At 34.2% G+C, this 26,638-nt stretch overlaps 1 protein-coding gene across 6 annotated transcripts in view; it reads right to left on the reverse strand.

Annotated features, from left to right (window-relative positions):
* LOC145266997 (tyrosine-protein kinase Fer-like) overlaps positions 1-26,638 on the reverse strand; it is a 306,724-nt gene that overhangs the window by 168,964 nt on the left and 111,122 nt on the right. For all 6 annotated transcript variants that reach the window (XM_080122897.1, XM_080122896.1, XM_080122895.1 and 3 more), the window contains exon 2: positions 899-1,109. In XM_080122897.1, coding sequence (XP_079979023.1) covers positions 899-1,105 — 207 coding nt within the window. In that variant the 5' untranslated portion in view covers positions 1,106-1,109. The remainder of the gene's footprint in view (positions 1-898; positions 1,110-26,638) is intronic.

The raw sequence follows: 26,638 nt of genomic DNA on the forward strand, positions 1-26,638 counted from the left end.
TGAATCTAGAGTATCCTTTCTATGTAATCGAGTTGTACACGGCCAAACCACCTGAGATGCAAACTGCATAAAGCATTCAAAATGGTCCTTATCCATGAAATTCTTTATTTGGCCAATCAATGCTGGTATTTGGACTTTCTTACTCCTCCCACACCTTTCATCATCTCTCATAGACTCTCTGCCTTCCTTAAATCTCTTATGCCACTCAAAAACTGATGATTGATTCATGCAATATGGTCCAAAAGCAGTCTGAAGCATTCTTGGACTGGGTTGAAAATAAAAGAGGCTCCAATTGAATAGTCACACTGTCTACCAATTACCAACCCCTGTCCCATCACCATAATATGTCTGTTTTACAAGTACTTTAAGGAATATACTCTGAGGAATAGCACTTGTGTTCTATCAATGTAAATACTCCTGGATAACACAACAATCAACAAAATCCCACCTCTTCACGTCAGCGATCCTCAGATGCTGGAAAACCTGCTCTATTAGTTTATTTCCTTGAACTGCCTGCCTTTGGAATTCTCTCCCTGCTTCTCCGGCTACTAACATGCAAAAATTTAAATATAACATGAACAAACATCTTGCTACACAACTCCCCACTTACGCTTTCCCCTGTAAATCTGGCCCCTAATTCATAGTAGTCCCTTACAACTCGGTGGTAATGTGACTTGTCTCTTTAGGATGACTGAAAGGGGCACTATTATCAGGACTTTAGGCTACGACTGAAGCAGTCATATTTGTGAGTAATTTTATTTTCCAAATAATAAAACGCTCATCTTTCGGCGATTGTTTGGGATGAATGTAAATAAAAAGGGGTTAGTATGAAAGGAGGAGGACATTCATATATGTCTGCAAAAGAATTTGAAAAAATGTTTTATTTGTATCGTGTTACCTTGTAAATTGAAGTCTCGAATTGTATGGTTCCCATTTTTTGTGCGGCTTGAAGAAAATTGGAAAGCATCTCCACGTACTTTTTGTCCCCTTCCACACGGATCATAATACATTTCTTCATCGTCTCCATCAGGCCGATTTCCTCATCCAAAAATTGCATGAGGGCCTCGTGGGACGATCGACCCTGGAGGTCAGCAGAAAACCCCATCCTCCTGAAAGCAGAAATTGGGTTAAAAAGTTAGAAAAAAAAAAAAAATTCCGCAAACAAATATTTTCCAAAATTAAAAAAAAAAGTATTGATTCATCTAACGTCAGCAGACAAAAAGTTTAGTTTCAATAAAAGTTTGTTTTATTTTACAAAGGCCTGGATGCCACTCAAGAACAATGGTTAATGCGCTGAAACAATAGCATAGTAATAGTTAGTCATGGAAATTTGGTATAATTCGATAAGAGAACAGTTAAACAAGAACTTGTTAAAGATATTGGCAAGCAAGAAAAAACATTTAATGCATTGCACACACGTAAATGGATCCCATCATTGTCTAACGGAATGCATAATTTGACCCAGAAATATGTGAGCAGATATCGGTCAAAAGATTGAAACAATAGACGAAGGAAATATTAAGCATTCCAATAGGAAAAGAATGTTTTTATAAAGAAAATCCTGTCAGTCAGTTGATCAGAGAGAGCGAGGCTGTGTCACCATTTCTTCACCGCCTGACATCAAACACAACCATGCACCCCATCCCACATGCTTCAGAGCCGTCAAAATACAGAGTAATAATTTATTATCAAAAGCTGATTTGTCGGTGTGAAATAAAAGCAACATATTTTTTGTAGATCAACTGTGTTGTGATTTTTTGTTCACTGTCAGTGCCAAAAGTAGATGTTAACATTTACAGACGGGATAAACGCATTTCGAACAATCGGCCACAGCAAATATGTAACATTTGTTTACACTGGACTTGAAAACGACAATATTGATTATTTAAGAGAACAGTTCAACAAGAAATTGTTTACACTGGGCTTGAAGACGATAATATTGTAAAAAGTGATTTATTGCAACAACAGAAGAATTTTGTTTTAAAAAGCAAAGATGGACTATAGCATGTTGTGTGAAATTATTAACTCTCCCATCGAAGCAATCTCTTTTTGTCATGAAAGAAAGCTTATAGCCAGAAGAAATAAAAATGCAAAAAGTTCAAAAGTCTCTTTAAGAGGCTTGAAAAGGTACTATTATCAGGGCTTTACGTTGCGACTGAAACAGTTGCATTTGAGAGTGATTTTTTTTTTTTTTTTTCAAGTGGTGACTAGAAATAATAAAACGCTTATCTTTTGGTGATTGTTTTTCTTTTTCTTTTAAAGCTCATTACCGAGTGAAAAATATCTTTTCAAACTTTTTTTTTTTTAAATAAAATGAGTAAAGTTAAATTATTTAAACAATAAAAGGTTTAACAATATATTTTTTAATGAAGGCTGCTTAAAAAACATCTGAAGAAATTCGAATGTTTATATTTTCAAGTCTCAGCATAAAATTTGGTGCATACAACATTTATTTTTAAAAAATACAGAAAAGTCTTTATGATGTACAGAACAAAGATGTGATATTCCAAAAATCACATGGGTTTGGCCAGTAATTTTTCTATTTGGCTAGAAAACTATATTTAGTTGTCAAAGGTCAACTAAAGATAAATTTTTCCGTAGATACCTGATTCTGAAAAAATTTGCATGGAAGGGCATAAATACAAAATGTAAAACATGCAAATCCACCCTAACCTTAAAACCACTTTTCTTGAAAAAAATGTCTTCGATCCAACGATAATGAAAAAAAAAAAAAAAAAAAAATTAATACATTCCAGAAAAAAAAAAATTGATTTTCATTCATAGATGTTTCCATGTTTTCATCTTATAAAAAAAAAAAAAAAAAAAACAGAAAAGCAACTTATTTCCCTGAAATATTTGTTGCCCTCCACCCCCACCCCAAAAAATGAATCTTAATATACTTTTCTTGAACAAAATAAAAATATTTCGTTCATATAATTAAATTTACGTAAGTCTTATCTTCCTGCGTTATAGTTTTTTTTTTTTGTTTTTTTTTCATCGTTTTGAATTTATTGTCTAGCAGTGGAGACGTCGGTTTTTTTCTGATTATTTACTATAAACTGCCGGAAGATGCAGACAACCCTGGATCAGTACCAAAATAATGAAATCAATAAAACGTCAAACCATAGCATTCGATATTACAGGGCACTTTGTAGTGTAACAAAGTAAGGGCATGGGTAGGTTGATACCCCTCCCCGTTAGGTATCAAGTTGTTTATTTAAGAAACCTGAGAACTGTGTGTTAAAGGTTAACAAAAACTGTATTTACTAACTGTTTATTTGAGTTCGATCAGATCTTTGAAGCGAGTCATTGTGTTATTTTTGTAAATGATAATTTAGATTATGGACTGAGAATTGAATTTCTAAACAAAAAAGAAATAATATCCGCGTGATGTTCAGAGGGCGATTTAATTGTTTATATATATATCACCAAGTCAGATCGACAAAAGAGAGAATGCGCAGAGCAGAGCGGGCTCTTGACTGGGAAATGCGCAGACGACAGACTCTCAGATGGAAAGATAGAGAGAACACAGAAAGTCAGAGCAGAGTGGGCTTTTGACTTAAAACACATTTCTCAGAGAGAATGCACGGTCATTTCTTGGAGAAGAGATGCGCAGAGAGGAACACAGTCAAAGCAGAGTTAGCTCTTGACTTGACACATTTCTTCAGATACCCAGGGACCGACACTCCACAAGGTTACAAGCTGATGCCTTCGACCATATTCTTAGCATAATAACACATCGCTTTCTTCAGGACTCTAAAAAGAATTATAAGAACTGTACTGTTTTCTTTGTTAATATATATTTAGTACAGAATCGTTTATCCTGTTTTTTTTTTTTCTTTTACTACACAAAAAAATCCACGGCTCTCTTTCGACGACGTTCATTGTTAAGAGGGTACACAACGAATTGGTCCAGGATATATAACTAGACGATCAACCGATAATTCGGTCACTTCCCCATACCAGTAACTTTAGACGGCCAAGAATTATCACTGGCAGTGGAAGGGTTCCGACGTCGACGATCGTTCTCAACCGACTGGTGAAAGAGTGGGGGTGACAGTAGCATAGATGAAATGCACAACTGGAGACCTATTGACACATGTTTGATTTACGTTGATATTTTTATGAGAAAGATATCCCAGATGAAGACAAGATGTTTCATTTTAAAAAATCCTGCATTGTACTGGTTTTCTAAATCACCGATTTATTCTAATTTAAACGTTTCCACCAAACAGGTCACCCAATTCATTTAGTTTATTTAATTTATGTCCTCCCAGTAGTTGACTAAACAACTAGCCAATCACATTTCAAAATCACGTAATGCGTTTCATTATGGGACATCGTCTGATCGGAAAAAAAAAAAAAAAAAAAGATATCCACCTTCTGCCAAACAACTTCCCTACCCCTTCTATTTGATAAAATCAAAAGTAAAACTGATCAACCATTGGCCCGCCAAAGATATGTTAGAACGTAAAAGAGGCAGAGGAAAGCCAAGGAGAAGGTGGGAAAAAATATTTTTGATTGGACATCTCAACAGTTAGGCGTCCATCAACCAACTTGCTCTGGATTGGAAGGAATAGCGGAAAAGAACCATCACTAGTAAATATTTATTTTTAAAAATCCTGTATTGTACAGCCTTTCTTAATTACAGATTTTTTGATGGGGAAAAATACATTTGGATTTGAAAATACATAAAATAGACATGTTCATAAACTGTTGATATTGGAAAACAAAATTCAAAATGAAAAAAAAGATTTTTTTTTTTTTTAAGATGGATTTTCCTGATAAAGGTTCTGTTATAAATCGAAATATCGAATTCAATTTTCAAAAATAAATATGTTTATTTATTGGGGAAAAAAATCTGCACTTGTTTCGGTCTTCAAGCCATGACATAAAAATAATATTCTGACCTATATTTGCAGGTGAGTTGGAAATGAAAGCTGAACCAATGCAAATACTACAAGTTCAGGTCTTTCAAAAGGGAATGCATAAAATTTCTTTAAACAAGTCAAACAAGAAATTCAAAGAAACTTGAGAGGTGATATGGTGGTGGAGTATTTTTTCAACAGAAATTTAATCATCTTTAAAAAAAAAATAAAAAGAAAAAAAAAGAAAAATGGATTGCAACCAAAAATAGCAGTGAATTCTTCCAATCAGGGTTCTGAAGAATCTTGGAGTTTCTTGAGAGCTTACCAGGGACTCCTCCAAGCGACAGAGGTTATTTTTCAGGGTTTTTTTTTTTTTTTTTTTTTTTCTTAAAAACCTAATTGTCTTATAAATTATGAAGAAACTGAAAAAAGGAGGGTTCAGTTATGGGTTTTAACGAATCGTTTTTTTAATTGTCAATAAATTTAGAAAACCTTAAAGTTTCCCCTCAAGGGTTTAGCAGATATTGGGAGTTCCTTTAGAGTTTACCAGGGCCCCCTTCAAATAACAGATTATCATGTGCAAAGGCAGTTTTTAGTTTTTTTCTTTTTCAAAAATATTTTCTTTTTATAAACGGTTTAGGTAAAAATAAATAAATAAAAAATAGGGATGGGCTCTAGAATTTCTTGACAATTCTGAATAATAATAAAAAAATTAACATTTTCCAGTCAACTAATAAAAAACACATAACTTAATAAAATTCGGAAAACTGCTTTTTTTGTTGTTTTTTTTTTTTACTGTGCAGAAAATGATTAAGTTTTTCTCATAATTATGGATAAAATTTAATGCAAATCTGAAATTTCAAATTGGAAAAAGTGCCTAAATGATGTCGCCTAAAACCATTCAAACTCCACACTGAAATTTGTAGAGTGGGTGGAAGGGGAAAGGTGTAAAAAGGCAGGTAAAGTGACCTAACTGGGTTAGAGATATAACATCGGTATAAAGATAAATACGACAAGGTAGGAGGAAATATGCAACGAGGGGGGGGGGGGTTAGAAGAAACAATAAAAGTGTAAGAGGGAGAAGATGTAGGAGGACACATGCAATAGGGCTAGGAAGACAAGTTCAACGGGGCTAGGAAGACAGATGCAACGGGGTAGGAAGACAGATGCAACGGGGCTGGGACAAAAGATGCAACGGGGCTGGGACAAAAGATGCAACGGGGCTGGGACAAAAGATGCAACGGGGCTGGGACAAAAGATGCAACGGGGCTGGGAAGACAGATGCAACGGGGCTAGGAAGACAGATGCAACGGGGCTAGGAAGACAGATGCAACGGGGCTAGGAAGACAGATGCAACGGGGCTAGGAAGACAGATGCAACGGGGCTAGGAAGACAGATGCAACGGGGCTAGGAAGACAGATGCAACGGGGCTGGGACAAAAGATGCAACGGGGCTGGGACAAAAGATGCAACGGGGCTAGGAAGACAGATGCAACGGGGCTAGGAAGACAGATGCAACGGGGCTAGGAAGACAGATGCAACGGGGCTAGGAAGACAGATGCAACGGGGCTAGGAAGACAGATGCAACGGGGCTAGGAAGACAGATGCAACGGGGCTGGGACAAAAGATGCAACGGGGCTGGGACAAAAGATGCAACGGGGCTGGGACAAAAGATGCAACGGGGCTGGGACAAAAGATGCAACGGGGCTGGGACAAAAGATGCAACGGGGCTGGGACAAAAGATGCAACGGGGCTGGGACAAAAGATGCAACGGGGCTGGGACAAAAGATGCAACGGGGCTGGGACAAAAGATGCAACGGGGCTGGGACAAAAGATGCAACGGGGCTGGGACAAAAGATGCAACGGGGCTGGGACAAAAGATGCAACGGGGCTGGGACAAAAGATGCAACGGAGCTGGGACAAAAGATGCAACGGAGCTGGGACAAAAGATGCAACGGGGCTAGGAAGACAGATGCAACGGGGCTAGGAAGACAGATGCAGGTAGGAGGAAAGACACAATGCGGGTAGGAGGAAAAATATAAAAATGTAGGAGAATGGGGAAGGTATTACGAAGAAGAAGTTTATAAAGAGTGATGGGTGGGGGAATTAGAAAGAGTGGAGAGTTCATATTTACTTGCCTTCTCATGAAGATAGAGTTAGTCGATTTTTAATGAGGGGTGGTGGACGCTCCCTAAAACGGAGCACTTTGGATAGGAAACAAAATAAGAATTGCCTCAGTCTAGAAGGATTTCTCACACAATGACCAAGAACAAAAAGTGCAGTTAATAGCAAAATGACATATCTTAAACACGCGGCATTTCAGCCTTTCTAAATTAACAGTATTTATTCAAATAAAAAAAAAAATTAAAAAAAAAAGCAACAAAAAAATATATATACCCTCGCCCCCCCCCCCTACAGCAGAGCAGAAGGCGGTGGCGCTCGCACGCGCGTGCCTGAATATTTCACGATCCTTTCAGGATAACCGGTCGCTGCTGCTGCTGCATACCAGTTCAACCCTTTACTTACTAACCGACACATCCACCCCCACCTCGAAGGCCCTCGTTCCTCACCATTAAATGTAGAGTCAAAATAAATATACGGTAACCATGTCAACGACAATTGCGCGCGCGCACACACACACACACACACACACACACACACACACACACACACACACACAAACTGCAATTGTTATATCATACATAGCCACTCCACTAGCTTTGCCGACCAGCACTACTGCCAACACATTAAATGAACTTGAGAGGTTCTAGATACAAAAATAAATAAATAAAATAAGGCCACCCCTTCTCACCAAAAAGAAGCCATTTTTATGGGTTATCAGTGTGGGAGGGAGAATATGTACAAAATTGCATTTGTTTAAGGAAGAGAAACTCAGAAAAGTTTGTAACAATTATAGGCACGTCTACATTACACGGACGGCGCCATTGTTAGGGGCCGATAACTCTAATTTCTGCTTAGTCAAATAAATAACAAGATTTTGGGTTTGTATTACTGTATACATAGATTCGAAAAAGTTGTCAAAAAACGAATATATAACAAATAAATGTTATCAAAGGCAAGATAAGTTACTTTTTACAAACTGGATATCATTTTCGTGTTTTTATTCAATGTAACATGTTTATTCAGCTCGAAAAGCATACAGTGTTTACCGATGTATTGGAAAATTCAAGATGGCGGCCGATTCTCTCTTTAACACGGTAAGTTTGGAAAAAGGTGTAATAAATAAAAAACCGGTTAAAATACTGTTAAAAACTCGCTCAATATATGTTACCGTGACATAGGTTGACATATATTCGGCGGGTTTTTAATAGTATTTTGTATAGTTTTTTATTTATAACACCTTTTCCCAAACTTACGGTGTTAAAGAGGGTGTGAGACGCCATCTTGAATTTTCCAATACATCGGTAAACACTATGTTTTTCGAGCTGAATAAATATGTTACATTGAATAAAAACACAAAAAATATATCCAGTTAGGTAGAAAAGTAACTTATCTTGCCTTTGCTAACATTTATTTGTTATATATTTGTTTTTTGACAACTTTTTCGAATCTATGTGTACAGTAATACACACCCAAGATTTTTCCTTTGCTAACACAAAAATATTTGAAAAACAAAATATTTTATAAAAATGTATCGAAATATAATTGTAAAAACATTTAAAAGTCTGCGTAAGAAAATATCATTTTAATAAAACAATTTTTTGAATTAAAGCAACATTGGATTTTTGTAAAGTAAAATTGGTGGTGGTTTTTGTCCCCCCCCCCTCCCCGAACAATTAAAAAATTTTAATGAAACATTTTTCCAATTAAAGCAACATTGGAATTTTTTTTTTTTTTTTTTTTCCAAAAAAATTTTTTTGAAGTAGAATTGTTCTCTTAGGGGATGTTTAAACCCTGAAGAAAAAAAAAAAAAAAAGCTACCTTTCCAAACCGAAATTTCTTCCAACAAGTCCAGCATCTCCAGCAGAATCCGTCACTACTGCTATTGCTGGTTTACAATACCATGCCGTGTCCACACTGGCACTGCTTTCTGGCTGACAACAATCTATTAGCATGCAAAAAGTATTGTTTCCTGAGATTCCTGAGAATGCTCATTGACGGATTATTTTAATTGACTTTGATTACATCTCCCATTTGGTGAAATAAAAAATTTCGTAATTCCAGAAAACCTTAAAACACTCATCACCATGAGGATACAAGTTACCAATTCTCACTTCAAATATGGAACCCTGTCATTTTTTTCTGTATCTATGATTTCGTCATTAGCAATTCTTCCCTCTTTGTCAGAAACATAATTCCTGGAACGTGAGGACTAAAGGACAAAAAAATGGAAGCGAGAGTTACGCGGCTGCCGAAAATAAACCTAAAATAGACAAAACCATAGATGTAGCAATTGCTTACACTATGAGTTATATTTCTTTTTTTTTTTTTTATCTTTTGTGTTCGTTGGTGAATTATTATTTTAGTTAACTTTGATTATACGAGGGGCATGCAATAAATAATGCCCCTGACCCACTTCCCATAGCAGTAGAGCAACGAAACTTGGCACAGTTATTAGTCTTTCTCTACATAGGAACCACCCAGAGTTATGCATTTCTTCCATCCTTTGATGCAGCTCTGGAGACCGTTTTTTGTAGAGCACCCCAGGTTGGTCCTCCAACCACGATGTGACTTCAGAAATCAAGGCTGCATCATCTGGGAAACGCTTTCCTTTCAAAAACAACTTCATGGCTGGGAAGAGGTGAAAGTCAGAGGGTACAAGGTTAAGAGAGTAGGGAGGATGGGGAAATATTTCATAACCACACGCCCGTGCTTCCGATCTGGCGACATGCAAGTTGTGGACCGGAGCGTTGTCCTGCAGGAGGAGGACACCTTTGCTGATCTTGCCCCGCCTCTTGATTTTGATAGCTTCCCTTAATTTCCTCAAAACTGAAGCATAATAGGCTCCTGTAATTGTGGTACCCTTTGCCAGGAAGTCTGTCATCAATACTCCACCCTGGTCCCAGAAGACTGTGAGCATGACCTTACCAGTGGAGGGCTGCACCCTTGCCTTCTTTGGAGGTGGTGAGTCCAAGTGCTTCCACTGCATTGACTGGGCTTTGATCTCTAGATCATAGTGATGGACCCAGGTTTCATCCCGTGTAATCAGTCTTTTGAAAAACTTTGACTCATCTTCTTGGCACATCTCCAAATTCATCCTCGAGCACTCAACACGTTTTTGCTTCTGGAATGGTGTGAGCAACCTGGGAATCCATTTGGCAGACACCTTATGCATATGCAAATGGTCATGAATTATAGTTTCCACAGACCATGTACTAATCTTGACATCTTGGGCTATTTGGCAAATAGTAATGCGCCAATCTTCCAAAATGGCAGCCTCAACTTGACGGACAGATGCCTCATCAATGGCAGAAGGGGGGGGCGACCAGGTCTGGGAGCTGTTTCCACAGACTTCCAGCCATGTTTGAATTCACGATGCCAGCGTTTTACAAGGTCATATGATGGGGCATTATCACAATAAGTTCCTTTCATTTCAACAAAAGTCTCCTGTGGTGAGTGTCCTTTCAAATACAAAAACCGGATCACTGCTCGATATTCAACAGGCTCCATTTCAAACCTGACTCAGTTCAAACACTTGTAAAACAGAAACCACAATTAGTTCAGAGCTGTAATTTGCCACATAACCCGTAGAGATATAAATCATTGCACATGCAAAATTTCAGCTAGATCAGACAACTGGAAGTGGGTCAGGGGCATTACTTATTGCACGCCCCTCGTATCTCCCTTTTGGTGAAATCAAATATTTCATAATTCTAGTAAACCATAAAACACTTTTATCACACAGGTTACCAAGTCTCAGAGAAAGTAAAATTGATCGTTACAAACGTAGGAATGTTTTCCTCATCGTCAGCCATTTTTATTTTATCACGTGACCTGTACGACCGAGATTTTTCATGTTTGGCTCAGAACAAGCAAATCAGTTTAAGTTATCATCATTGTCGCCAGATAAGTTATCGATTTGTATAATAGAACGCTTCAAGAACGTCACATGGGAGATAAGAAAAAGCTTTCTACCTTTTTTAAACTAAGGCAACTCGATTAAGGACAAAGGTGGAAGTCCAGATGACAGTTCAGGGCCTATCAGGTTGGCGACTCTTTTTTTAACCTTGTCTAGGAGCGAGAGACTAGTAGCAGATGCACCAGCCCAAATGCGACAACAATACTCCATACATGGGCGAATGGTGGTCTTGTAGAGGTACAGAATACTTTCAGGCGTAAGTAACTTTCTAGCACGGTAGAGAGAGCCCCCTTCTTTGCAGCAGCCTTGGCAATGCTCTCGATGTAGCTGTTCCAACACATGTTCAGTGTGAACGTTAAGCCGAGGAGTTTGAACAAAGTATTTTCAGGGCATGTACCTTTAGTCATACGAATAACTATTAGTGGTTGAGAAGGTTTCTTGTAATTATTATTCCAACTCATGTTTCCTGTGAACGTTATTCCAAGGAGTTTGAAAGATGTACTCTCAGATAAAGAGTCGTTGGCCATTGCTATAGGTGGTAGAGAAGGTTTCTTGTAATTATTAAAGGAAACGAGCTTAGTCATGCCAGCAGTGAATGTGACCATCCATTTCTCTCCCCATTACACTACAGACAGCAGGTCTTCCTCTAGGGTTGGTTTCTGCCATTGCCTTAGATATGCGTTCATTTGTTTTCCCCTCATGCCTGTTATAGAGCGTGGTGTCATCAGCAAATATACCGATGTCAGTAACTATTTCCATTGTAACCAGATAAGTTATCTATCTATATTCCTATACGTTTGAACAACGGCTTCACAAATATGCATGCGTAACGTAATAGCTATTGGTTCATGTTTTAATTTTTAGCCTTGCAGCAAACATGTGTTCATAGCTCAGGCATTAACGCCAAAGGAAAAAGTACATCCAAAGCTAAACGTTCTGGTTTCGATTATAGTAGATGGTGCCGAAGTCTTTTTTTTTTTTTTTTTAATATATATATATATATATATATATATATATATATATATATATATATATAACTTTTGAAATCATAATAATGAATAGAAAATTATAATAATAAATATTAAATCTGCATGAATTAGAATAAAATATTTATGCATATTTTACGACTGGGCAACGCCAGGCGCCCTGCTAGTAGATTTATCTTTTATTATATAAATCTCACCTGTCTGTTTAAATGTATGTTTGTATGTATGTTTGTATGTCTGTCTAAAACTTTCGACAGATTTTCACAAAACTGTAACCTTTTTGAAGCTCAACCCTTCGGAAGACAAATATCGAAAAATTGGCTAAAAACATTAATTTCTTCACCCTCAACTGGGCACTTTTCTACAAGGAGGGGTCGATTTTTTTGCTGACATTCTTGCAAGTCATTCAAAACTCGTGTCAATGATGTTGCATAAAAGATGTTATTACGACCACCCGTGACGTCATAACCGCAGTAGGTGCATCGATAAGATTTTTTTTTTTTTTTTTCACCTCTTTTTTTTTTGCGCTTGCAATTTTCCTTTTTTGATCAACACACACCTCCACTTTCTTTTCTGCCTTTGCATAACGGGTTCGAACCTGCTTACCTACTACAACTTTTTTTTTTTCTTTCTTGCTCAACATACACCTACAAACACCTGGGCAACGCCAGGAACCCAAGCTAGTATTACAGAATGCTTATGTGACGTCACATGAGACAAAAAAGAGCGTTCTACCTCTTTTTAAACTAAGACAACTAGTTATTCGTATTATTTGGATTCATCAGACTACTGTTCTCATCTTGAGCGTCATCTCAAAAATTCAGAAACGTAAAGCAATTCGATCAGAAAAAAAATGTTCGATCTCATTTTTATTTTAACATGTGTGAAAGGTGATAATGTATGTAGAAACACAAAATGCCATAGCACATTATTATATCGATCATTCAACTCACAATCCATGCATCTCATAAACCCTTACACTAATGGGATAAGCTGATCTACCTATTTTCAGGAATAATGAATTTACCCAGAGATAATAAATACCATAAAACATTCACTACAAACACTCGTTTATCTACAACCACTGTCAACAACTTAGCTTACTCTATGCCTAAAACTAAACGAAAATTCCTTAAGCAAATATTTTATTCCTAAAATTGCCCGTCTGTGAAACAAAATACTGTGGGACTGCTTCTCAGCTAGCTATAACATGGTCGCTTTCAAATTCAAAGTACACAAGTTTTTGTTGAGCTGTCCTCTTAAATAACCAAATTTTACCCCATTTCCACGATTACTGATCATCACGTTATGCTGTTGCATATTTGATGTTGCTGGTTGTGAAGAATTCAGATTTTATCATTTTAAAATGAATTGTTCCCAAATCAAAAACAAAGGAATTCATTTTTCATCCTCACAAGAAATTGTCAGGCCGAGTGCATTTTTTTATTTTACAAAAGAGTCACGACCTAAAGGTCCTTATTAGTGAACTAACTTGGGTGGCCAGCGTTGCCCAGGTGTTTGGAGGTGCATGTTGAGCAAAAAAAAAAGTGGTAGTAGGCAGGCATGCTCGAATCCATACCGCAAAGGAGGAAAACAAGATGTAAAAAAAAAAAAAAAAACGTGACGTCTTTGCTGTTGCACCCATCATCAAACTGGAAGTGACAAAAGTTTAAATTAAGGCTAGTCAATCAAAAAGAGGAGATGACTTTCGAAAATATTGGCGAAAAATGTAGAAAAGTGCCCAGTTGAGGGTGAAGGAATTAATGTTTTGGGCCAATTTTTTATATTTGTCGTCCGAATGGACGCTTCAAAATGATACAGATCTTGTGAAAATCCGTCGCCTATGTTGAAAGTTTGAGGCAGACATACATATATATATATATATATAAATCTCACCTGTCTGTTTAAATGTATGTATGTGTATATATATATATATATATATATATATATATACATACATACATTTAAACAGACAAATGTATGTATGTGTATATATATATATATATACATACATACATTTAAACAGACAGGTGAGATTTATATTATAAACTAGTGGGGGTACCCGGCGTTCCCCGGGTGTTTGGATGTGTAAAAGAAAAAAAAAGTTCTTGTAGGTAGGTAGGCACGAACCTGAAGCCTTGAGGTTAATAGCCTGATAACTTACCGCTACGCTGCGCGAGCAGAGAACTGAGAATGGATGAAATTAAACGATTAAAAAGTTATGTGACATGCGTAAATTTAATGAGGTCAAATATCACGCTATAGGGGAAATGAAATCTTGCACTTAACTTTGGCTGCGAGGCAGTTGTTTTGGTTTTGTTTTGTTTCCCCAAGTTGTTGGGGGAAAACCAGCTCCTCATAAAAAAGGGGAGTGTTCAAATGAATAGCAATTGTCCAATATGACGGTTCTGATTTGCTTTCTGGACACCCCCAACAGGTAATCCGAGGAGTTACTTCGCGCCATCAGTTTTACTTTATTTATACTGCTTTTATACTAAAAAGCCAAACAAACGCGCGACACAACAAAATAGCGCAAATTTTATAAAAGTCAATCAAAATAAATCTAGACATGACGTCCCTCTGCAAATCGTAGATATTATGATCTATGGGGTATATAAACAGTTCTAAGAAACAGTAACCCCCCCCCCAATAACCCCGGCGAAAAAAGCCTTTGTTGGACATACAAAAATGTGCATACTGCTTTTGCCTTTTATATATAGAGACTAGCGTTGGTGCCGGTGTTGCCCGGTTGTTTTTAGGTGTGTTGAGAACAAAAACAAGTTGCAGTAGACAGGTAGGCTCAAAGCCGAACACTTGACACAAAGTAGAAAAAGATGTGTGAAAGAAACTAACAACTTACCGCTCAGCCACGACGGAACAGCGTGAAAAGCAGTCTAATTTAACGATTAAAAAGTTAGGAGATAGTCGATCAAAATAAATCTAGACAGGACGTGCGTTCGCAAATCATAGATATTATTATCTAGGGGATATATAAACAGTTCTAAGGCATAGTAACCCCCCCAGAGAACCCCCCCCCCCCCCGCGAAAAAAAGCCTTTCTTGGACATACACTTTTGCCTTTTAATATATATAGATAGATGATGGTTAAGTCTCCATAACATTATGTTTGTCTTGATTACTAAAAAAAAGAAAAAAAATTTTGAAACTAAAGTCATCTTTATCCTCCAAAACTGTTTTGTAAGAACATCGCAAAGTAAACTGCATTCGTTTATTTAAAAGGGCGTTTCCTGCCGAGATGTTTAATACGTGCGTCCTGGTATCTACTTCGTTTGGCATGCGCTTGCTTGGGTAGACACTTAGTCAACGTGTCTGTATGTTGGGTCTTCAGCAAGCATACTTGTACTCATGAATCTCCCTCACACGATGTTTATCTGTATTAGATCAACAAAGTTCTTTTTTTTTTTTCTAAGGAAGGGGTCACCGCGTATCAAGGCCCAAAGACCACTTGAGGATAAGGGCTAATGAGTGTCAGGTAAAGAGTGAGACAACTATGTGATGATTAGTAATGGTGGAAATTGGCTAGGGTTTGATTATGGAAAATTACTGCTCAACAAGAAGTTGTTTACATTAGACTTGAAAACGAGCATGTTATAGTCAGCTGGGAAGCAGTCTTGCAGTATGGTGTTCATTGGACGGACAGTTTTGGGAAAGAAACTTTGCTCATGGAATTTTTGTTTAGTTTTAAGCACAGATAGAGAGTGAGGGAAATTATTGACAGTTTATGCAGTATTGAGCCTGGCCAGTACCAGACAGATGAAAATTTGAGAAAAAAGTTCTGTATGTGGAAGGGCAACAACCCCTGCACACACCCCTCCCCCACTCCCCCCCCAAAAAAAAAAATATGACCCTGAAAATGCTTTTAGCAGATCATCATCATAGCGTTTCTCAGGTGTGAGTAATTTTCTAGCATGACAGAGGGAGCCCACCTTCTTTGCAGCAGTCTTGGCAACGTCCTCAATGCATTTGTTCCACAGACAAGAAATCGTCAGGCTGAGCGCATTTTTTTTTTTTTTACAACGCATTCACCATTTATGAAGACTTGAATTCCACGCAAAGATAAAAGAACAAGTGTAAGGCGGTCGATGAGACAACAGCATAATGATCAGTTGTGGTTGTAATATTTAACAAAAACAAGATGAAACAATATTTACTGCAAGTTTTACTTGTATTATGTTCAAGCCACTAAACTGCAATTTTACCTTAAAAAAAGAAAAAAAAGAAAAGGATGCATTGTGAAGACTTGAATTATTTTTATGGAAATTGCTCCAGACAAGATAAAGTCACTAAATGCAAGGAGATAAAGAAAAAATACTACCACAAGGTCAAAAACTTGTCAACGGTAAGTGTCAGATAAAATAGATGTTGACTCCAGAAAACACCATTTTAGGACTTATTTGTCTTTTGTACAGATAACGGATTGCTTTAGGAATGCGACTTCTTCTGGAACGATAGTATGATGCTAGAATTTTTCAGCAGATTTGGCAACAGATCTGATGTCAGAATTTCATTTCAGGTCAGGAGTGAAGGTCAGTCCCAAAAACTTGTCGAAGCAGGGTGCTACATATAGATGACAGCCATCCACTTCAACTAGGGCATAATAACTGCTATAGAAACATTGCTCGTAGAATGTGAGGACTAAAGGACAAAATAAAGGGAAGCAAGAGTTGTGCAGCTGCCGAAATTAAACCCAACATCCACTTTCTACTCTCCTTAAATTTCCTTCAACTTAAAATCGGTCTTAGTCGTACATGCATATGCGTGTAATAGGTTGAGACAATGAAAACGCGAAAGAGCCTTCAGGTGTTTTCGTTATTGACTCTCAAAAGTGGCGACACCCAACTTGCAAGCGATGCTAAGTGCCACCAAAAAAGGATGGAGAAAATAAAGATTGCATCCTTCTGACCACTTCCTGTTTTGTAAGAAGACACCATCTTGAAAACAAAGTGGGAAGCAAGAACTAAGTCTCCGCCTTCTGCCCTTTTTATGGCTAAGTATTGCCAAAAAAGAAATACAGCGATTTTTGTTGCGTGTTTGTTTTGCAACATATCTAGACTTTTCAGATTATTTAATGCTGAATTTGGTAATTTTGCTAAAAGTTTGTATACGTCAAGTTCTTTAATATCTTCAAATATTTATTCATGATGTTTGGGTTGGTTGTTTTGTTTTATGGTATATCAACTAATTCATCCTCAGCCACTGCTTGTCACCATATTTTGTATGGGGAGGCCAGGGTGTAATTATTAGTAGTTATTGATGAGAATTGAAATATTAATTGTTGCGAGTTGACGCAATGGGTTTGATATGATCAACCGATTGATCGAATCAGGCCTTTCCCACTATCCTAACCTAGGTAAGGGCTAAAGTGGAGTATTGCAGTGTGCATATCCATTTCCAGGGGTATGGATTGCTCAACCACCGGGATCCCATCCTAAAGGGTCATGGATTGCCAATCATGGTAAACTGTTGACTCCATTCATGTTGCCTGTGAAGGTTAAGCTGGGGAGTTTGAAAGATGTGATGAGTTTCAAATCTACGAGTGTGGCTTCTGTCTGCAAAAGAATATTTCGGAGACAGACATATATCTTATGCATTCTCCACCAAAAGCTATTGTTTACAAAATTTTTTTTTTTTTTTTTTTTACAAAGGGGCCACTCGAGGATAAGGGTTATTGAGTGTACAGTAGTTAATAAGATAATTTCTTAGTAATCGTTAGTAGTAGAAAGTAGTAGGTAAATTAGATTATTTAATAAGACGGTTCATCAAGAATTTGTTTACGTTGGACTTGAGGACAACCAAATTGCAGTTAGCTGAAAAACAGACTAACAGAAGAGAGTTCCACAGGCATGCAGTTCTGAGAAAGAAGCTTTGTTCATGGAATCTGCATTTTGGTTTAGGCACAGATAAAGAGAAATAAAAGGAAATTATTGACAGTGGTTTCAACTAGATGGGTGTTTTTGTGAAAGATTGGCGAGGGGGGGGCATAGATTGGAGTTCAGACGAGCACATGCCATGGAAATAACGATAAAGTAGAGACAGGCTCGCAACATCTCTTCTGTGAGAAAGAGGTTGCAGGGAAGAGAAAAAGGCATCCCCTACTAGACTACAAAGTCTATTTGGAATTCTGTCAAGGCAGGATAAGCTACTAGATATGGCAACAGTACTCCATCATGGGGTGCACTTGGCTTTTATAAAGATAGAGAATTGCATCAGGAGTGAGATATCTACTGACGCAATAGAAGGATCCCACCATTTTTGTGTAAAATTTTATGGTTTTATATATAGATATATATATATATCTATATAAAACGGGGACTAATTAGAGTTGGGCCCGGTTTTTTTTTGGGGGGGGGGTCACCATATACATATATATATATATATATATATATGCTCTGTACACATTTTCATTAATTTATGTCGATGAATGTGCAAGCATGTACAGCAATAACTTGACTTGTGGCACATTGAAGTGAACCATTGGAGAGAGTGGAGTTTGCTATAGTACTTCGTATTAGAACATATGCTTCAATAGCCGTCTCATTGGCACACTGTCCTAAGGAAGAGAAAAGATTAGTTCATGGAGCACTACCTAGTCATAAAATACACTTAAATATATTTTCATTCATTCAGATTTTGTATTTATTATTACAGACCAATTTTCTGTTGAATATTACATTGTACCTAATATATAGGAGTGATTTCAAAAGTAAAAAAAAAAAAAAGAAATGACTTGGGTGTCATTAGCTAGAATAGAAATCAAGACATTTAGTGCTGCAGCCGCATTCCCTACTGTTTGAGCTATTAACAGATAGATAAAAAAAGATTTAAAATTAAACTACTTCAAGTTATGAATGAATTTGCACATGCACAAAAGTAAGAGTAATAGAAATATGTCAGCAATGTTTCTATTTTCTGCAATTTGGTACATTTCCTTCACAGTTCGGTATGCCTTCTCTTGGCTGCGGCTATTATTTCTAGCTTCAATAAAAAATTTTTTACTTGTACTTGACTTGTGGCAGATGCGTCGGCAGAATGTATGCTGCCTTTGCACAACTGCAGCTACACTAGTTGAAGTGAACCATTGAGGAGAGTAGGGACTTGCTATAATACTTCCGTATTGGAACATATGCTTCAAAACGTGCTTTGCACCATTTAGTTGTCTCATTGGCACACTGTTCTAAGGAAGAAAAAAGATACTAATGTTCTCTGATGTCTTCCCAATCAGCTTTTCAGAAGCATCTTGTCATTTTGAGCAACAGTTCCTCAGCTTGGAGTTGAGAACTTGTGAAGTTATGTCACATAATATTACAAGGTGATCGGCATTTCTGAGTGTTCTATGGGCATTCATCACACAATCCTTTTCTCTTCGCTGCAACCTCTATCTCACAGAAGAGATGTTGCGAGTTTGTATCTGCTTTATCGTTATTTTCATGGAAAGTGTTCAACTGAGCTTCAATCTATGGTCCCCGCTCGCCAAACTTTCACAAGAAACACTAGACTAGCTGAAAACATTATCAATAATTTTCCCCACTCTTTATCTGTACCTAAACCTAAACATAGATTCCATGATCAAAGCTTCTTTCTTAGAACTGCACGCCTGTGGAATTGTCTTCCGTTTTCCTGCTTTCCAGCTGTCTATAATATGGTTGTCTTCAAGTCCAACGTGAACAAGTTTCTGATGAGCCGTTCCACTTAAGTTAACAAATTTACCGAACTTCCGTTACTATCGATTACTATATTGTCCTTTTGACTACTCTACACTCTTTAACCCTTATCCTTGAGTGGCCTATCGGCCTTGATAAGTGGTGACGCCTATGTAAAAAAAAAAAAAAAAAAAATCCTTGGACAATAGATCTAGAAGTAAGGCTTGCTGGTCTTCCCAATTTGGGAGGCAGGTCTGGCACATGACTGTGTTAAGGAATGCGATATAAGGAAGCTGTGTGTTGCAACCAGCTGCATCCGTGTAACTCAAAAAACGAAACCAACTACTGTGGTGGGCATTAAAAATCCTCAAATGCATACTTATATGTTAATATCTAAGGAGAGTGCTGCATCTATACAGTCAGAGACATGGCTGATTAGGGTACAGTCCTGATTGGAGAGAGAATGGTAGAAAAATATAAATAACTAACACAGTGTTATAAGGCTCGTCTAAAGCACATTAAAGCCTGATTATCTGATTCTAGATTGCACTCTCTAGTAAAGAGGATGGTGTTACGAATGTGGACTCCAAGTCCATACGTATATCTGAGTCTTTGTGGCGGTTAGAGGAAGGTATCCTGCCATGTTAAAGGCAGTTAGAAGGGATTAACCAATTCTTTTCTAAACTCTTTATTCCAATACAATTACCGATAATGTACTTAAATTATGAAGATTTTTCTGTATTTTTTTTTTTTTTTTTTTTAAATGTAGGTTCAATTCTGAATAAGCACTGATTATTTTTTATTCTCCTGCTGCGTTTTCAATCTCAAATTTGCTTGCGACCTTGAAAATCAATTTAGTAAAAACTGAACAAAAATTTGAAACCACAAAAAAAAAAAAAAAAAAAAAAAATTGTTGCTCGATTAATTTACTAAATTTAATTAGATTTTTTTTTCCTTTGGAATTTAAAATAATTTTTCTTTGTTTCTTTCTTTTTTTCTTTTTTTTTGTTCCTAATTGCTAGAATTAATAAGCTTTATTCATAACCAATTAAATGTTTGTGCCGAAAAAAGAAAAAAAAAAAAAGAATCAATTTGATAAAAAGAAAAATAATCTTAAATTGCTTTCCTTTTAAACCGACTGCAATGATTATCATCCATTTTTTTTCCTAACGAAATATTCAAATAAAAATTATTTTTAAAATGTCATTCTACTGAAAAGTTGATACTCCTCTTTCACTCGACATCAAAATAAAAAAAATAAAAAATTGGATTTACTGAATCACAAAATTCTATAGAAATTACTGCAATATTTCTTTTTCACTCCAATCAAGGTATAGGTAGAGTGCACACCATTAAGTATCAGAACAGATACTACACTGTGATCTTGTTATTTCTTTATGTTTGCTTTCTTTTTTTACGATTTCTGTTACCACAATTTCGCAGTTAATATTCTTTAGTATCGTCTGCCTTTGTAAATTTTATAATCACCTTGATCATAGGTAAATTTCCATCGTAATATCACGAATTCAGTTTACTTCATGAAAAAAAAAAGAAAAAAAAAGAAAAGGAAAACAATGCTTCCATTCATTCCAACAAGACAGAACGAGTCTGTTTACGAAATTAACCACTGACAAGACTTTGTGGTATGAGATAAGCCGACTTCAGATACTTCATTGAAGGAACGCACTTGCAACCCAATTGTCAATTTTCATGGCAAGTGCTCGACTGAACTCCAATCTATGGTCCTCCTTTGCCAAACTCTTACAAATAAAAATTAAAAAATTCTACTAGCTATAACCACTACATACAATTTCCCTCATTCTCTATCTGTGCCTAAATCTAAATGCTTTTTTCCAAGAACTGTCTGCCTGTGGAACACTGTTATGCTGGTTTGCTTTGCAGTTGAATACAACATGGTAGCCTTCAAGTCCAATGTAAACAAGTTCTTGTTGAGCCGTCCCCATAAATAATCAAATTCTACCCAATTTACACTATTAACGATTACTACACTACAACTTTACATTCATTATCCCTTATCCTTGAGTGGTCTTCCGGCCTTAATAAGTGGTAACTCCCAAGTAAAAAAAAAAAAAAATAATAATCGACCTGTATAGAAATTACATGTTTTCAAATAGTAAATTGCTTTAGACATTTCTAGTTTGTTTCATAAATCGCAAACATTGAAGCTGATATGGGTCCCCTCTTATAGAAGTACCAACATAAAAACTAAGGAGGCCTCCAGAGCAGAAGGCTGAAAAAGGGACAAAACAAGAGAGTAGAAATTAGACCGTGGGTTTACTTTCAACAGCTTCACTTTCCTTATTTTGTACTTTAGTCCATGAGCGATGTTTGTGACAAAGGGGGAACAATCGCTGTTTGCGGGGTCAAAATCTATATATCAAACACTTATCGTTGCTTTTTTACCTTGAAGTAATATTTCTTTTTATTTCCTTACATCAAGTGGCTTCATGCCGTGTCTGGAGCGATTTACATTTAAAATAAATGTACCAAACAAAGCTAAGGTGAGGAAAAAAGTTCAAACTACATAAACACATGTCTGGGATAAAAAGAGGCAATATTTTTAAGGGGAGAAAAATTTTTAAATACTGAGGCCTCCAGAGCACCTCTGGAGCATTATGCCAGACAGGCTAAAGCTCTCAGCTCTGGTAGGGTTGGCAGTGAGATAGGTAGCACCAGCCTTGCGCCCTGCATCGCCGACTTGTTACTTAGGCCTACTGACAGAAAAAAAGGACTGGAATTTCGAAACTGAATCTTACGAAGACCCCAGATTTTCATCATCTTTTTTCTGCAGATGGAATGCCAGATGAAAACGAACAGGTAAAAATAGGCACACCCCCCCTCCCCATTCTGGTGCTAAGAACGACAACAAAAGACAGGGAAAGCAGGGAAGGGAATAAACTCATTTAGGAGGCATTTTTGTGTGGTTTTAATGCAGCAGAACTTCCCATGCCCTACCCCCCACGGGAAGAGTGGCAGGAGCAAGAGTAGAAGGGGTTCTTAGCTGAAAACACTTATCTACTAGTGTTTAATGAGGCTCTGAAACAAAAGTATTTCCTCATAAGGACCAAGCCCAACAACCCCGTCCCACCCCTCCGTAACACCTCACCCGACAGGTAGGAGAAAGTGACACTTTGATTAGGCACACTCACCCGAACATCTGGGCTCTCTCTTTCAGAAAAAAAAAAAAAAAAATCAAGATATACACAAACATAACAAAAGTAAATAGCCGCTTTTATTATTCACTATCATTAAAACCAACTTGTGTGTACGCGTGTAGCAAAATGAAAGGTGGCTTGCCTGAAGCATTACTGGTAAACAAGTGTATATAAGAAGGCTGTTAGCAATGTAGAATAGTGAGGTATTGAAATGACGTGACGAATGAACAAAAGCAGACAAATGTTTTATTTCCATATATGTAAATCAGTAAATATGGATTTATTTTTTAATATAACTGGTATGATAAATACCTTTGATAATTTCGAGAATAAACATCTCTTTTTCAAATTGAAAATGAAGTAAAAAAAAAATGATGTTATATATATATATATATATATATATTTTGGCAGCAAGCCATTATTCAAGCACATTTGATTGAACACGACAGTTATTCTTTTTTCCGATTTTTCTGGATATCTTTTCCATTCGTCTAGCGGTCTTTTTTTTTATTTTAGCTGGCATGTTGTATAAAATGGCGCCCAAAAGTTGTTGTTCGACCATATTCTACTCAAATGCTTTCTATCGGTGCATGCGATTATCATCAGGAGCGATTGTTGTTGTTATTGCTTTTTTTTTTTTCCTTTGAGGCTTGGTGTATTTATAAGTTATAACCAATAAAAAAAAAAAAAACTTTTTAATTATAAATACATCAAGCTTCAAAGAAAAAGAAAACGATAACAACAACAATCGCTCCTGATGATAATCGGATGCACCGATAGAAAGTGCTCGAGTAGAATATGGCTTAACAACTTTTGGGCGCCGTTTTATACAACATGCCGATTGAAATAAAAAAAGACCGCTTGGTGAATGGAAAAGATATTCAGAAAAAATCAGAAAAAAAAGAACGACTCTCGTGTTCAATCAGACGAGCTTGAATATATATATATATATATATATATATGTATGAGGCATTTTTGTGTGGTTTTAATGTAATTAATTATATGTATATTAAATGTAATATAATTAATTATATGTATATTAAATGTAATATAATTAATTATATGTATATTAAATGTAATATAATTAATTATATGTATATTAAATGTAATATAATTAATTATATGTATATTAAATGTAATATAATTAATTATATGTATATTAAATGTAATATAATTAATTATATGTATATTAAATGTAATATAATTAATTATATGTATATTAAAATGTAATATAATTAATTATATGTATATTAAATGTAATATAATTAATTATGTATATTAAATGTAATATAATTAATTATATGTATATTAAATGTAATATAATTAATTATATATTAAATGTAATATAATTAATTATATGTATATTAAAATGTAATATAATTAATTATATGTATATTAAATGTAATATAATTAATTATGTATATTAAATGTAATATAATTAATTATATGTATATTAAATGTAATATAATTAATTATGTGTATAAAATGTAATATAATTAATTATATGTATATTAAATGTAATTAATTAATTATATGTATATTAAATGTAATATAATTAATTATATGTATATTAAATGTAATATAATTAATTATATGTATATTAAATGTAATATAATTAATTATATGTATATTAAATGTAATATAATTAATTATATGTATATTAAATGTAATATAATTAATTATATGTATATTAAATGTAATATAATTAATTATATGTATATTAAAATGTAATATAATTAATTATATGTATATTAAATGTAATATAATTAATTATATGTATATTAAATGTAATATAATTAATTATATGTATATTAAATGTAATATAATTAATTATATGTATATTAAAATGTAATATAATTAATTATATGTATATTAAATGTAATATAATTAATTATGTATATTAAATGTAATATAATTAATTATATGTATATTAAATGTAATATAATTAATTATATATTAAATGTAATATAATTAATTATATGTATATAATTAATTATATGTATATTAAATGTAATATAATTAATTATATGTATATTAAATGTAATATAATTAATTATATGTATATTAAATGTAATATAATTAATTATATGTATATTAAATGTAATATAATTATATGTATATTAAATGTAATATAATTAATTATATGTATATTAAATGTAATATAATTAATTATATGTATATTAAATGTAATATAATTAATTATATGTATAGTAAATGTAATATAATTAATTATATGTATATTAAATGTAATATAATTAATTATGTGTATAAAATGTAATATAATTAATTATATGTATATTAAATGTAATATAATTAATTATATGTATATTAAATGTAATTAATTAATTATATGTATATTAAATGTAATATAATTAATTATATGTATATTAAATGTAATATAATTAATTATATGTATATTAAATGTAATATAATTAATTATATGTATATTAAATGTAATATAATTAATTATATGTATATTAAATGTAATATAATTAATTATATGTATATTAAATGTAATATAATTAATTATATGTATATTAAATGTAATATAATTAATTATATGTATATTAAATGTAATATAATTAATTATATGTATATTAAATGTAATATAATTAATTATATGTATATTAAATGTAATATAATTAATTATATGTATATTAAATGTAATATAATTAATTATATGTATATTAAATGTAATATAATTAATTATATGTATATTAAATGTAATATAATTAATTATATGTATATTAAAATGTAATATAATTAATTATATGTATATTAAATGTAATATAATTAATTATGTATATTAAATGTAATATAATTAATTATATGTATATTAAATGTAATATAATTAATTATATATTAAATGTAATATAATTAATTATATGTATATAATTAATTATATGTATATTTAATGTAATATAATTAATTATATGTATATTAAATGTAATATAATTAATTATATGTATATTAAATGTAATATAATTTATTATATGTATATTAAATGTAATATAATTAATTATATGTATATTAAATGTAATATAATTAATTATATGTATATTAAATGTAATATAATTAATTATATGTATATTAAATAAAAGATCAGGAAGAAAAGTTACATAACTTTATTATATCATCAGAAAAATAAAAGAATAAGATAGAAAAACCTCTTCAAACCATGGCATTTTGAAGCTAAATGTTTCTCAGAGTTTTGAGAAGTTTGCTTTAAAATATATAAAACTTAAAAACGGCAAAAGTTATAGCTTATTGCCTTAGTATGTGTTTTATATGTCAAACTGATGGTTGAATATGATTAAATTGTGTTTATTTTGCATCAAATACTGATAATCCTTGACTGTGCATCGATTGAATGCTATAATACTTAGTCCGCTGCACCTTATCATAATAAAGGTCCGTACAAAATTTCTGCCAGATCAGACGAGTAGAAGTTACATTAGGTACTCTCGCCCGAACATCTTTCAAAATAGTCTAAGATATACACAGATATGACAAAAATAAATAGACGCTCTTATCCATGATAATTTGGATCAATGTGTAAGTGACCATATCTGTCTGGAAAAACGGTCTCTACCAAACTCCTCAATCAATTTTTGGTCTACAGACGTGAAACTTGATATACAGCGTACTAGGAGCTGTGTTATCAATCCGATTAGGTTTTTAGCCAGTAAAAAATAGCTGCTAAGGGGTCGAAATTGAAAAAAAAAAAATCTAAGTCAACTTAAAATGTTCTTTTACACATGTATAAATATGCTGTTATACGTTAAAGTCAATTCATTTTTAATTATTTCTTCATGATAGCTTAAATGGTAATGACCAAAGCTGGACTGCTAAATGTTTTGGTTTCGATTCTAGCTGCTGGCACCAGAGTCATTTTTTCAACTTTTTTTT

Source organism: Euprymna scolopes, chromosome 42, assembly GCF_053919585.1.
Source record: "Euprymna scolopes isolate OS-2025 chromosome 42, ASM5391958v1, whole genome shotgun sequence".
Classification (NCBI taxonomy): domain Eukaryota; kingdom Metazoa; phylum Mollusca; class Cephalopoda; order Sepiida; family Sepiolidae; genus Euprymna; species Euprymna scolopes.